The 14,902-nt window shown below is 41.5% G+C and overlaps 1 protein-coding gene across 3 annotated transcripts in view; it reads left to right on the forward strand.

Annotated features, from left to right (window-relative positions):
• Positions 1–14,902, forward strand: part of YES1 (YES proto-oncogene 1, Src family tyrosine kinase) — a 67,247-nt gene that overhangs the window by 40,059 nt on the left and 12,286 nt on the right. For all 3 annotated transcript variants that reach the window (XM_024210769.3, XM_024210771.3, XM_024210770.3), the window contains exons 3-6: positions 1,723–1,822; positions 3,492–3,590; positions 9,472–9,575; positions 9,677–9,826. In XM_024210769.3, the coding sequence (XP_024066537.1) occupies positions 1,723–1,822; positions 3,492–3,590; positions 9,472–9,575; positions 9,677–9,826 (453 nt within the window). The remainder of the gene's footprint in view (positions 1–1,722; positions 1,823–3,491; positions 3,591–9,471; positions 9,576–9,676; positions 9,827–14,902) is intronic.

Here is a 14,902-nt window from a genome sequence, read left to right on the forward strand (position 1 = left end):
TGAGCCACAACTTCAAAGTGCTGTCTATCCAGGTATTTTCCCACTGGCCTGCGTCCGTCAACTGAGGCTTGGAGTCTTGCTCCCACAGGCTCCAAAATACTGCATAGACATACATGTCATTAGAATTTAGCAATTCAGGAGAAGGAACTGAGGTGGTTGGGGGGTGGGGGGTGGGGGGGAGCACATTCCTTTATATAGATCTGGGCATCTGATGTATGATGTGACGTTTGGTTGCTCATGCTCCTACCCAGCAGAGATGCCTTTGAAAGAGGTTTCCATGTATTCACAGCCAGGGCAACGGTCAAAGAACAGCACTGGTAAATAACTTTGGCTGTGTGGTTTGTATTTGCATGCATTATTCTGTTGTTTTGGTTAGTATTGTGTAGTTCAACTGAATTAATAACTTCCTAGTTGCTGTAAATTGTACAGTTTATCATGAAACGTGTCGGTTGGCTGGTAAGCAATCAATGCATCTGTCATAATGGGACTCTAGAGTATTAACTTTTGTCAGATGTTGAAGCTTAAAATATAATCAGATACAGCTTGTTCCCTTATGTTTGAGCATCATTGTATATTTCTGTGTACATTCTCGCCATTTTCATGTTTTGTGCATCACCTTGACTTCAGACTAAGCGAGTGGTTACCAGGCAAAACTGATGAAAATCATGCTGATTTAATTTGTTTTATGCACCATCCTTCAACTTTTGAAAAAGTGCAGACATCATGCTCAATTTCTTGGGCAAGCCGTGGCCAATTCTCTATTTATAGCAGGCTAAATTCTTTGTGGTCTAGGCTGTTGCAATTCTTTTTAAATCCTTATATGACTGTAAACTTAATTTTCAGTTTTGCTTCTTTCTCATAATGTTGACTTGATGTGATTTCATGAACGATCTAACAAGATGTCTTCCACGAATTTAGCTTAGGGCCTCCTAGCAACTTTGCTCTCTGCCTCAGGACAAATGGATTGATGCAGTGAGCTCACTTCTCTTATGAAAAATCTTACTCCGCACTCCTCCAAGGGTGATGCAGCTATGCGTCATCCTCAACGCCGGTCTCCCTTCCTGCTTTTTATGGCTGGGAGATAACATGTGTGTTTTAGTATTGGATGGAATTATGCTATAATGAGGATTTTTTTTTAAAGCATAATAGAATGAAAATTCTTTGTCTCCTCTGAAATTGGCCTCTTGTCCAGTTAATCCCATGCATAGATCTTGATATTTAGTTCCAGAAAGTGGAGAATCCATAGTGTAATGTCTGGAGATGCTCTGCCATAAAACTAGTTTAGTTTATAAAAATCTAAGTTAAAATCTTAAATATGATAATAGCTTTTGAATGTATTGTATATCACTTCTTTGAAATATATTTTTAAAAAGCAACATTTGAGTTTATCATTCTTGATGTCTTGTGTATATTAAGCCCTATATATGCTCTGACTGAAAGTACCACTCTCTTGATTCTCTAATGAACTGCTATAATCTGTTTTTTATAACTCAACTCACCTTATCTGAGGATTCTTTTTATATAAATTCTCTCTTAATCAAAAGAAGTTAGCCAGTCTATTGATAAGTCAGCTTTTGCAGATTGACAGGATCTAGTATGCAAAGAACATTTTGTTTGTTTTCAAAGCAAAATTGATTAGCTGCTGTCAGACTTCTTCTTTTTTTTTTTTTAAATTAATCTTACAGTGGTATTGCTACATGACATGCCTCTTTTCTTTTCAAGGTGGTGTAACTGTTTTTGTGGCCTTATATGATTATGAAGCTAGAACTACAGATGATCTTTCGTTTAAGAAGGGCGAACGGTTCCAGATAATAAACAACACGTAAGTATTTTCTGCCAGAGACTTCTATAATTAGTGTTACGTTGAAAATAAATACCTTTTTAAGAATTTTTCAGATACCTTTAAGATTTTTCAACAAAGAGTAGACCGGTTTTCACCTGATTTACAAAGCTCCATAAATATAGGCTTAAGAGGACGACATTAACATGCTAATTAGAGCTGGATAAATAATTTGATTTTATTTTTTTTCAATTTGGCCAGCAAACCAAAATTCAGAGAAAAATACTTGGTTTAATTCTGAAAATAATTTGAATTTGTCAGCAAACTGGAAAAGCCCAATTTGTGTAATCCAAAAACGGAGGAGGTGTCCTGTTCTGACCTTTTAGTTCAGTGTTTGGGGCACTTGCCTGGAAGCGGGAGCCCAGTTGGGTTTGAATCCCAACTCTGGAGCAAGGATTCAGATCTCCCCCCTCCCAGGTGAGCATCCTAGCCAATGGTCTATAGGGTTTTCTGGGTTGAGCTGCTCTCAACCACTTCTGTTGAAGTTGTTCCACTTTGTGTAATGCTTAAATATTCATTGGGCCAAAGAGGTAAAGAGCTTGGTGATTAAGGCACTCACCTGGGAGGTGGGAGATATAGATTCAAATCCCTCCTTTGAATCACAGGATTGCCAATTTTGTTTGGATGTATTCCTGCAGGTTTTATTACATGACATAATATTCAATTAAAGATTAATCTTTAATTCCTGGAGACTCCAGGACAATCCTGGAGGGTTGGCAATCCTAGAACTACATGTGGTAATATGCTCAATTCATATAATTCTCTAATCTAAAATTTGTACACAATTTTATTTATTTACTTTGTCCCTCCCTTGTAGCTCAGTATGTACGTAAAGGCAGCCTGCTGTGGTAGCTACAGAACAGTACTTAGAGATCTCGATTCAACAGAAAAGGACTAGAGAACTGGGTTCCATTCCCAACACAGTCACAGACTTGGTTTTTGACCTTGGGCAAGTCACTTAAACTCTTTGGGTGAAGTCCTGTCCTCACGCAAGTCAACGGGGAGCTTTTGCTATTGACTTGAGTGATTGGGATTTTGTTCCTTGTCTAAAAACTGGAAATTAAAGGATGGAAAAAGCACTCTGAGATGCTCTAAATTGCCATAAAGTGTGTGGTACATCTCTTAATTTGCTTATCTATAGTTGACAATTTTCTACAACATTATAAATACATTCATCACTTTTTTTTTCTTTTAGCGGGTTTTTTTTATCCTGTTCATCATGAGATGCCATTTTGTCCAAATTGTCAACAGTGGCAAATATTTGTCTGAAATGTGGGAATGCGATTAGAAGATATTTCTAAAACACCAGCCTAAAAATTGAACTTTGCAATATATAACTGGAACACCAATATCTTTGCTTAATAATCATTTAACAAAGCAGTCTATTACTGACATGTAAGATGTAGAGTAAATGTCTTTCTCTTGTACATATTTTTGTTTTAAAATATTAAACGAAATTGAGATGTACACATACAGCTTATGACAAAGTGAAAAATGTACTTGCAGGTACCGCATTCTAGCTGGGTTAATGTCCTCTGAATTTAAGTTTGCATTGGCTAAAATTTGATCTGAGTTGAATATTTGTGAATGATAATACATGATCCTGTAACAGAGGCAATGCATTTTAAAGATAATTGCTATTGCATTTCAGGGAAGGAGACTGGTGGGAAGCAAGATCCATTGCTACAGGAAAGACTGGTTACATCCCGAGCAATTATGTAGCTCCTGCGGACTCCATTCAGGCAGAAGAGTAAGGCATTATTCAGTCTTTCATCAGTCATTTTTGCCCACAATTTACTAGTAAAGAATTATATGTAGGAACTAATTTATTACAGTGCCATATAGGTACCAAAATAACATTTAATTCACTAAAGTAGGAATATGATACTTTTCACTAATTAATGGATGGGAATACTACTTAAATAGTAACAAGTATAGATATGTGACTAACTTTTTAGTGGAATGCATAAATAGGTATGAAAGTGTGTGTGTGTGTGTGTGTGTGTGTGTGTGTGTTTAAAAAAAAAAAAAAAAAAAAAAGTCAGGAATATGCCCGAGTGTGAAGATACCTCAGTTGGAACCATACACTTCAGTTTGTTATTGCTTACATCTAACAGACATCTGTTTTTCAATCAAGATATGTACACTTTGGAATGCAGTTTATAAAATGTTGTTTATTAACTGGGGTGGGCAGACCCAGCAGGATCCATCACCCTGACAGTGAGTGAAATCAAAGTTTTGCACAGATGGCATTCCCAAGCTGTTCAGGGTTTAAAGCCATTGATTCCTCCAAATCTAAGGAACAGATCTGTGTTAGGGGACAGAAAATTGCTCAGCATCCCCAAAGATCACTGAGAATTGAGGCAACATTACCATTTTTACTGCCAGAACTTCTTACAACTGAGTACAGACACAGCCCATAATCTTTAATGTAGTAGTTAAGGAATCACCTGGAGTTACTTTAGGGATTCTGAGATGTCTCAGGTAGTGCTTGTTTGCTAGGTGGAGGGTACCTAGTTATTGCATTAAGACTTACAGAGCTCTACTGCCTTTGCCTCCACAATGCTGGCAGTGGGAGTGTTTCCCAGCTTCCATTGCCCTGTTATGTGGTCAGGACTTTTCCAGTCCTTTTCGTCACACATCTCACAGCACTTCTGGGAAAGTAGCCCAATTCCCAACTTGCTTCCTGAATCTCAAGCTGAGACTTCATTATAGCACTACTGCTTCTGCTGCCACTACCTTGCCCTTTAATATTGAATAACAGCTGCATCAGAGAGACACAACCATTTGTTCTTAAAAATTAATCTTTCAGCTGCTTACAAAATGCTACTCTATATAGCCAAAAAACATAATATTTAAAATTCCTTATTGAAGTTTATCATAATTACTATGGCTGCAGTGCTGCACCTGTGATGGCCAAGCAGTGGCATCAATGGAGATGCTAGTGCTGTACTACCCAAGGTTCAGGGATTGTTTCTGGAAGTGAGATGTTACCCAAAGAGTTACTCTTGGGGGAATTCTGCATCACTGCACATGCACAGAATTCATGGCCCCCGCAGATTTCTTTGCTTCCCCATAGAAAAATGACTTCTGATGGGAAAGCAAAGGGAAGCCATAAGAGCAGTCATGCGCCCTTCCCCTGCAGCGTAGGCAGATCAGTTTGAGCGCCAGAGCAGCCAGTAGAGATGTAAATCACCGCCAGGGCGGGGGGGAGGGGGACTGGGTAGTCGTGTGAGAGAGAAAGAGATGCATTCTGTCCCTCTCGCTCGGTATTGCAGCACGCTTGGCGTGGAGGGGCAGGGCTTTGGGGTGTTTCTGAGGAGGTAGGTGTTGGGCAAGCTTTGTCCCCTCAGGCAGAGTAGAATGTAGCAGCCTGCCTGCTTAGTGAATTGTTTCCATTGTTCTTAGTGAATTCCCCCAGGAGTATAAAACAGGCTTAAAAATGTTGAGGCTCCTTTACATTGCCAGAGTGGTATAAAGGCTCCTTAGTGTAAAGGACAGTGTGGCCTTATAAATGCTTATGGTGCTTTAGTGATTAGAACTCGTCTAAATTTTTGGACTGAAAAAATTTCCTATCAAAATGTACTCCATGAACTGTTTGCTACTGACCATCTCCAGAAAGGTCAGTAGCCAATATAAATTCTGAGTTTGAGTCCCCAGCCCTCACTTGCTCTTCTGTTGCCTATGATGTAACACTGAGCATATGGCTGCATATATTTGTTGATTAATAACTAGAAGTAAAGGGTCAATACTAGCTACATTACTATTAGACAGAGGGGGGTTGAGGATTTCCTCCAATGCTCCCCACTCCCATTCTCCATCCATTGTACTGTAGTTTAAATAAATTACCGAAATAATTGAAACCAGTGTGATTATATTGCGTTATTTTAACAAATAAAATATGCAGAATTTTGCAGAACTTTAAAATATTAAGTGCAAAATTTTTAATTTTTTAATGCAGAATTCCCCTAGGAGTAAAGAATATAGGTAGGAAAAGGGAGGATTGTAACAGGTGAGTTAGAAGGCTGGTTCTCAAGTGTAGAAGAGGGGGACAAGCTGAATTTTAATCCTTTAACTATTTTAAAGAATTGCCACTTCTATTAAATATTGCTCTAGTTCTCAAAACGAGATGATCCGGAGTTCAGTTATTAGCCCTTGACTTTTAAGAGCATTTACAGATTGTCCATTGAGCTTGCCGGTGGAGTTAAAGGGGAAAGAGCATCACACATTGTGAAAGTACTAGTATTTTACCTCTTAGGCAGTGACTTCTGAGCCTGAAAGAATTATATTGTAAACTTTTTGAGGCAGGAGCCATGTCTACTATGTGCCTTCTGAACACTACCACAATATACATATGAAATTATTATGAAAAGTTCATATAAATTCTCCTTTTATTTTTTTCAAGGAGTAAAACAAAATGGAAGTTTAAAAATTATTTTGTGCAATGTTGTAATACTCTGATGAAGAGGATTTTCAATGGGAGGTAGTTACTCAAATTGAAAGCCTCTTCATTCAATAAGATAGTTTACACCCAAATCAGCTTAAAAGTATAAATTGGAGTGGGGAGACATGTGTATCTGTAATTTGTGTATATATACATTTATTTTCAAACTACAAGTACGGTATGGCAGAAAAATAATAGTGTGGTGTGCTAGAAAAATTTTACTGTCTTGAGTTTGGAATGTCTAATTTAGTTTGCAGATCATTCAAAAGGAGTGCCGATAAAGCCATTATATACCGCACCATTTACTTTTTTCCCGGTATGACGTGCAACAGTTTTAAAAACATTTTAGAGAGATTATTGGTACTGTGTTTCACTTCCCTCCAGCTATAAAGCTAGCCTCGCTTGATGCCATGGTTCTAAATGCACAAGCCCCAAATTAAAACACTAGAAACTTGAAAAAAATTTACATCCTTTCATGATTTTTGAAGCACAGTATCTTCTCTACTGGGGTAGGAATAAGTGCTCTTCCTAGCCATGGTGGTTCACAGTTTGGACCTTAAACTTATACTGGCCCATGACTAAATTTTGTCTGTCCTGCAAATCAGGAGAATATATTTTGGGGGTATAAAAAGGAATTACTTTTTATGGCTCATGTTTAGGCAGGGTAAATGGCAGCTGTTTGGAATGTTAGAAATAGTACAGAGATGAACGAGTTGTTAGAATGCAGGTGAGAGGGGTAAAAAGTGCTTATTGTATGGATAGTTCCAGGTGCATAGTGTGTGTGTACACATGTAGGCAGAGCCATGCATGCACTTGTGTGTACACATACTTTAAATTACATAATCCTCCTGTTTTACATGCAACAAGGCTGCCAGGAGGGATAGTAAGGAAGCATGGGCTGCTGCAGTGTTTTCAGTATGCTGGTAACGTATTTTTTTCATCTGATCCAGCCTGTGCTGTTGAGCCCAGTCTCTGAGGAAGTTCAGAGGAAGGTGTTAGGTTTGGTCCTGGGTTTTATGTTCTGTTAATATGTCAAGGGAACCTAGCGCTTACAGAGAGAGGCTTCTTTTTGAATATTAATATATACAAATTATGGGACAAATTATTTAATAAATTTGTGAGCACCTATAGAATAATAGGGTTGTAAGGAATAGCCAGCATGGATTTGTCAAGAATAAATCATGCCAAACCAACTTAATTTCCTTCTTAGACAGGGTTACTGGCCTAGTGGATAGGGGGATGCAGTAGATGTGCTATGTCTTGATTTTAATAAGGCTTTTGTCACGGTCCCACATTACATTTCTAATCAAATAGTGACGTGGTCTAGATGAAATTACTGTAAGGTGGGTACAGAACTGGTTGAAAGACCATACAAAAAGAACAATTATCGATGGTTCACTGTCAAACTGGGAGGGTGTATCTAGTGGGGTCCTGCAGGGGTCAGTCCTGGGTCCAGTGCTATTAATATTTTCATTAATGTCTTGGATAAAGAAGTGGAGACCATGCTTTTAAAATTTGTGGATGACACCAAGCTGGGAGGAGTTGCAAGCACTTTGGAGGATAGGGTTAGAATTCAAAATTACCTTGACAAATTGGATAGCTGGTCGGAAAGCAACAAGATAAGCTTTAATAAAGACAAGTGCAAAGTATTTCACTTAGAAGGCAAAATCAAATGCACAACTACAAAATGGGGAATAACTGTCTAGGGAGGTAGTAATGCTGATAAGGATGTAGAGCAGTGGTTCTCAAACTTTTGTACTGGTGACCCATTTCACGTAGCAAGCCTTTGAGTGCGAGCCTGCTTATAAATTAAAAACACTTTTTAAAATATATTTAAGACCCTGGAGGCAAAGCAGGGTTTGGGATGGAAGCTGACAGCTCCTGACCCCCCATGTAATAAACTTGCGACCCCCTGAGGGGTCCCGACCCCCAGTTTGAGAATCCCTGGTGTAGATGTTATAGTTGATCACAAATTGAATGAGTCAACAATGTGATGAAATTGTGAAAAAAGCTAATATTATTCTGAAGTGTATTAACAGCACTGTCCTATGTAAGACACAGGAGTTAATTATCCCGCTCTACTCAGCACTGGTGAGGTCTCAGCTGGAGTACTGTGTCCAGTTCTAGGTGCCACACTTCAGGAAAAATGTGAATAAACTGGAGAGAATCCAGCGGAGAGCAACAAAAATGATTAAGCTTTAGAAAAACTGACCAGTTGTTCTCCCTGTCCTCTGAAGGTAGGACAAAAAGTAATGGACTTAATCTGAAGCAAGAGAGTTTAAAGTTAGATATTAGAAAAAACTTTCAAACTACACCTCTACCTCGATATAACACTGTCCTTGGGAGCCAAAAAATCTTACCGCATTATAGGTGAAACCGCGTTATATCGAACTTGCTTTGATCCACCGGAGTGTGCAGCCCCGCCCCCCGGAGCACTGCTTTACCGCCTTATATCCGAATTCATGTTATATCGGGTCGCGTTATATTGGGGTAGAGTTGTATAAGGTAGATAAGGTCTGTAATAGGCATTCAAGGGACGTTGTGGAACCTGCATCACTCAAGGTTTTTAAAAACAGGTGGGACAAACACCTGTGAGGGATGGTGTGGGTTTACTTGGTCCTGCCTCAGTGCAGGGGGCTGGACTTGATGATTTCTCGAGGTCCCTTCCAGCCCTGTGTTTCTATGATTCTATTAAATGAATAGAAAAATATAACCTGTAAAATATGCTAGCACATTGCCCCTTAATGTAGAAGTCAGAATTTCTTTGCAGTGAATGGAAGCTCAGTCCAGAGATTTTGCTGTTAAGAGTGAAGTCAGATACTTAAATCCCTGCTGTTCCTTATCAGTAGTCCAACAGATAGTAGTAATATAGATTTGTGTGAACTATATTTAGATGAATATTAGTGTTTGGGAGTTTGCATTATGAGCAGAAACACTTTAATATTTGGCCTTCTGTTATAAATCACTACATGAGTAATGATAATAAAGCAGCATTGCATTTGTATCTCAAGACCTTGCTGCCTATTTAGGTGTAAGGGCCTAGGAAAGGCCCCTAAGATTTGGGGGGGGGGGAGGGGGAGGGGGAAAGTGAAATGTATACAAGCAGAATTTATAGTGCTATTTTATGCAGATTATTACCCCAGTATCTTCACTTACCTTATCAAATATTTTCTTTAACTTCTTCTAGATGGTATTTTGGTAAGATGGGCAGAAAAGATGCAGAGAGATTACTTTTAAATCCTGGGAACCAACGTGGTATTTTTTTAGTACGAGAGAGTGAAACCACTAAAGGTATTTTCTTTAAGCTTACTTCCTTTCTAGGGCAAATGAGTTAATTGTTTCATATATACACACTTCTTTGTAAGAAACAAAATTTTAACTGTTTTTTCTAGGTGCTTATTCCCTTTCTATCCGTGACTGGGATGAGGTCAGAGGCGATAATGTGAAACACTACAAAATCAGAAAACTTGACAGTGGTGGATACTATATCACAACTAGAGCACAATTTGATTCTCTACAGAAGTTGGTTAAACACTATACAGGTAGGCTGAAGTCCCTATGGTCCAATACTAGTTTAATGGTTTTTACAAGAAAAGAAATTTGAGTAAATGGTACATGGGTATGTTTACATTGCAATGGGCTCACTCAGACTTGAGCCCAAACCCCCCTTTTGTCTACACACTCATCTCTCAGGCTCGGACCTAGGAATCCATCAGGGACCAAAGATTAGCCCTATTACTTTTTGGTGTAGACACAGAGTGCGCGCGCACACACACCACCTCGGGACCCTGGGAGTCTGACAAAAGTATCCCATGGGACAACTTCCATTGTCCTCTCTAGCCCAAGAATCTCCTGTTGACTCCAGGGAAATGGAAGCAACCCCCCTTGGTGTAGTGCAGCAGCTTCATGAGTCAGTGTTTAACCCGTCTGTTGTCTGCTGCAAACATTCCATCAGAGAGCCTTCTGTGTTCGCAGTGGAGATGATCAGAACAAGCCTTTTGCAAAGTTCAGTGCTTCATGGTCATGGGGGCACAGCCAGATTTTGGCACATCTCTAGAGCGAGGCCAGCAAAACTGGATTTTAGTAAGAGTACCGGGAATGACTACACATACCAGCAAATAACAAAGAAGCTGGCAGCATTGCAAATTAACCAGAGTGGATTCAGTGGCTCAAGACTGAGTACATGAAAACAGGAACCAGAACGGCACCTTGGACAACTTGCCAACATCATGCCTGTTTTATATGGAGTTTGGCTGGATGCTGGGCACTGCACTGAACATGGAGCCAACAGTAGTGCACTATGATTTGGTCAGCCAGAATGGCGCCTTTCTAGCCCCAGAATCCAACATGGGGACTGATAGGAGCCAGCAGCAGGTGCCAAGTGAGGACAGTGAAGTGACTCTCTTACTGAAACTGGTCCCAGAGGAGGTTTTGTAGCAGGAGAAGCAGCAGCACATCCTGGGGCCATACTCAAAGGAGCTGTTTGATTTTTTTTTTTTCCCCCCTCCCACTCCCCCCACCCCCACCCCCGAGGCACAGCTCACTGCGGAGCCTGCAGCAAACACAGATGGGACAGAAGTTGCCCCTGGGCCTGGTAAGTTTCTGGCTCCATTATAATGTTATATTACTATAGGGATAGGAGGGATTTCCATCCTATGAACCAATGCAATAGTTATTTTAAGACCCAGCTAGTAGTGTGTATCCGCTAATGGCAGATTGTATGCCACCAGTGGCTTGGCTCCCCGCATCCTACCTTCCACTATGTGGAGTTCAAAATGGCATGCAAACCGTAAAAACACCTTGAAAGTGAATTTTTACTAGGGCATTTCTGTTTCTTAAATGTAACCTTACGTTGCCAGGCCTGTAAGTATGTGGCTCTGTAACCACTCAACAGTGTAACGAGTCGCCTGGAAACAGTGATCTGAATGGGTGGGTGGGGCTGGGGCAGGAGGAAATGAATGTGTTCCATTTACAAATCTAGTCCATTTCAGTTAAAGGTAGTCCATGCAGTCCATAGGTGAAAAAAAATCATTTGCCCCAAATTCAACTGGGGTTTGAAATTTTGTCCGGAAATGGGGGAAGGGGGGAGAGACAAGGAGGATGGCTGTGGAGTTCTCTGTGTTTGCATGCAGCTGTGGAGATCCATACAGGCTAAGCCATATGGAAGCTAATACCTGTTGAGTCCCCTTTATGAATTCTGACCCAATCCCAGATGCTGATAGCCGCAAACTTTTGCTGAAGCGGGAACTCCAGATAAGCAGTCACATTTTGGGGAAGGGCATATTTTCTATGGCCACCCGAGTAGCTGACCAGCCCACTTCATTCACAGATGAGCTGTTCAGTCACTACACATTTGAATACTTAGGTTGCATACACTGCAGGTGTCCCACCAGCAGCTTGAAATAAAATCTCCTTTGCCGATTGGGCACCACAGCAACCGTTATATCTTCCAAAATGTGGAAGTCCTGAAATAATAGAAAAAGCTTTTGTAGCATGGCTGCTGATGGCACCCCTCCCACCCAAGTAGTTCTGCAATTTTTAGAAAACAAAAAACATCTTTGAATGTTTAACTTACCATTGTCTCTGCACTTCCTTTGCTGAGATTAACCAGGCTGTGTCCAGGGAGCTTCTGTGGTCTGAAGCATTCTACTTACAATATATTAAAGTTCAGTTTGGAAAAGTAAAGTTTTCTGTCCTTGAATTTCCACAATTTCTATGCTCCTGCAGTGAGCTATTGAGACAATAGCCCTCTGTGATTTGTCCTATTCCAGCCCCCTTGACCACTACTGGCTCTGATACCTCCACAGCTCACCCACACCGCAGCAGACGCCTGGGTCAGTGTGCCTTCACGGACCATTCCGAGAGGAAGCATTTCCGTGATGAATTTGTGATTGAAGTTCTGGACAGGGCCAACAAGCAGGTCCAATACCATAAACAGAGAGGGACTTATGGCTAGAGGAAAGGCATGGTGAGAGGCAAGAGGAAAGGCTCTGGCTGGCTGCACAGCTTGAGGGCAGGGTTTCAGTGAGAGAGCAGGCACTTGCCTCGCAGTTCCTGGAACAAGAACGGCAGCTAAGGATGGAGGACAGACCTCAGCAAAAAGAATTGTTTGAGCTGTTGATATCACTAATAGTCACGAATAGTGGCTCCTGCTGCATCACCAATGCCACAGCCTGAGTCCCCTGTGTGGTACCCGGTGATGCAGTCCAGAAACAGCTTGGAAAACTCCATGAATGGGTGGCCCATGCAATTGGGCCCCATGAACAGCTAGGCAGGGTAAGTTTGCCCCATGTAGTCCTCCATATTGTACCCGCTCCCATATGGATGCCTCCACCCCCACTGCCAAGTGCATGGCAAACAAGGAAAGGACAATGGGGGGGGAGGGGCACATGCAACAGTAAGGGGCTTCTGTCTTGTACATGGTTTCACTGTTTGCACTTGTTCATGCACTTTGTTTTTTTTTGTTTTTTTTCTTAAAGGTTCTGTTACTGATGTTTGGCTTGGTAATGGCAGTTGGCTGCCTGGCAGTGGGTGAATGTTGTACTTTTCTAATACATGTTTATAAATAAAGCTTTTATTTCATCAAGAAAGTGTATTGCGATCGCTGCATCACATCATACAATGTGTATTTAAAATAACAAAGATAAACACATGATCGGGGCAATTAGGAATTAGTTTGCAAACACACTTCCTCAGTATGGTTATCTACATAAATCTATACTGTAAATCAGCCCCTGGCCCCCGTTTCATAAATGGTCAGGTCATTCATAAATACATTTCATGGCAATCAAACCCCCACTGCTCCCCAAGCACTGAAATCCTTCACAATTGACCCGCAGTCCTACCCCTCCACAAGCACATTCAGAAAGGTGCTGTTCCCCTCTTCAGTTGTGTCATGTAAGTCTATAATGTGAGAGCACAAACCATTCCCAACTTCTGTAGCCTGGGTGCATCCAGCTCCAGCTGTGGTAGGTGCCCTTTCTGGCTGAGTGTGCCAATTCAGTGGCCCCTTGCTGTCATGGGTCCATTTAGGGGAAAATGGCTCACTTCTGATTTCACAAAGACTGTGAAGAGTGTTGTCTGTAGCTACCGGTGTGGTGCTCTGCTCTTGTTCGATGATGATAACAGTCGGCTGCGTGTGTGTTCCCTCTGTGTGCTGCCCCGGCTCTGCGCAGATAGCTAACACAGCAAACCCCGAGAGAATCCCCGAAGACCACAGACTCCAGTAAGGTACGAAGGAACCCGAGCCAGGTTTATTGTTAAACGAAGCACAGTAATAGTTTCCCTTAGACTCTACAAGACATACTACGAATTTGTGCTCCCTGGCAATGGACCGGCTCAGTCAGTGGCGGGACTTTCCACTGCCCCCTAGGCCAGACAAAGACGCGCACTCCGGGACCTACTTTTATACAGTTACAGGACAGATTACTCATCCCTACTGACGTATTGAAGTACAGCCCCTTGGCTCATTCGGGTGCTGTCTCCTCCTTTGATTATGTTGTTTCAAACAGATCTATCCATCATGCTGTCCTTTTGACCCTGTCTTTAAGATGCATCTGCCTGTTCCTTGTTATGTCTGTGGAGTGTTCTGATGTCATCTTGGCACAAGTTCCTCTTATTAGCACTTATTTGTGGATGCACCTGCTTCTAGCACCCCTCTTCTCACCAAATTCTGTGAGTGGGGCCTGCCTCTGGCTCACAGCCCAGCTTTTGCTTAGCAATGCCTGGAAGTACTTTGGTTCAGGCTTCAGGCCTCAGACTGGGCCTTTGATACAAGAGTTTGTTTCAGGGCCTCATCTTACTACAAAGAGTACAGCACAGTAATTTGGACAACATTGATGACACTGACATCCAAATGGGTCGGTAGACAGACATCACCACAAGGATTCAAATGAACATTTCACAATTATTCTACACCTGTTGACAGTGTAATTAAACCGTCTTTTGCCAGAACCTCTGAAACCAGAGTATGGTTTCATAAGCCAAGGCAAAACGGGACATGGCGGGGTTCCCCAGAATAATGGTAGGGACAATAACTCAATTTATGACCGTGTCATTTGATGGGAAGTGTGTCTCAGCCTGTCCATAAATACAGACGCCCGATGGGCGAAAAACCCTGGCATCATGAACTTCCCAATGCAACTCTTGTTGACATTCATAAATCATCTTCTGTGGTCCATGAGGGCATGCATAACAATGGAGTAGTACCCTTTGTGGTTTATGTACTCGTGTTTCTTGAGGAGGGCAAACTATAAGTCCCATCAATGGTTCCGGTGCACTTTGGAAACCCCATTCTCTCAAAGTCAGTAATTTACCTCAGGATTATCTTTTATGCCCACATGGGGTAAACCACACGTCTGATTGCCTCAGAAATGTCTGCCACCACTTTACCCACAATCAACTTTCCGACACTGAACTGGTTGGCAATGGACCTGTCTTTACGCTGGAGGATTGAGACAAGCTGCCTACAAACTCCAGAAATGTAGCCTTCTTCATGCAAAAGTTCGGGACCCACATCACATCATCATGCACCAGGTCTGCATGATGATGTGATCCCACTGGTCTGTGCCTATGTCCCCGCACAAGAAGCGTCAGTCTACGTAGGGGGCATCAGCAGC

The sequence above is a fragment of the Terrapene carolina genome, unplaced genomic scaffold (genome assembly GCF_002925995.2).
Source record: "Terrapene carolina triunguis isolate 2854851 unplaced genomic scaffold, T_m_triunguis-2.0 Scaffold58, whole genome shotgun sequence".
Classification (NCBI taxonomy): Eukaryota; Metazoa; Chordata; order Testudines; family Emydidae; genus Terrapene; species Terrapene triunguis.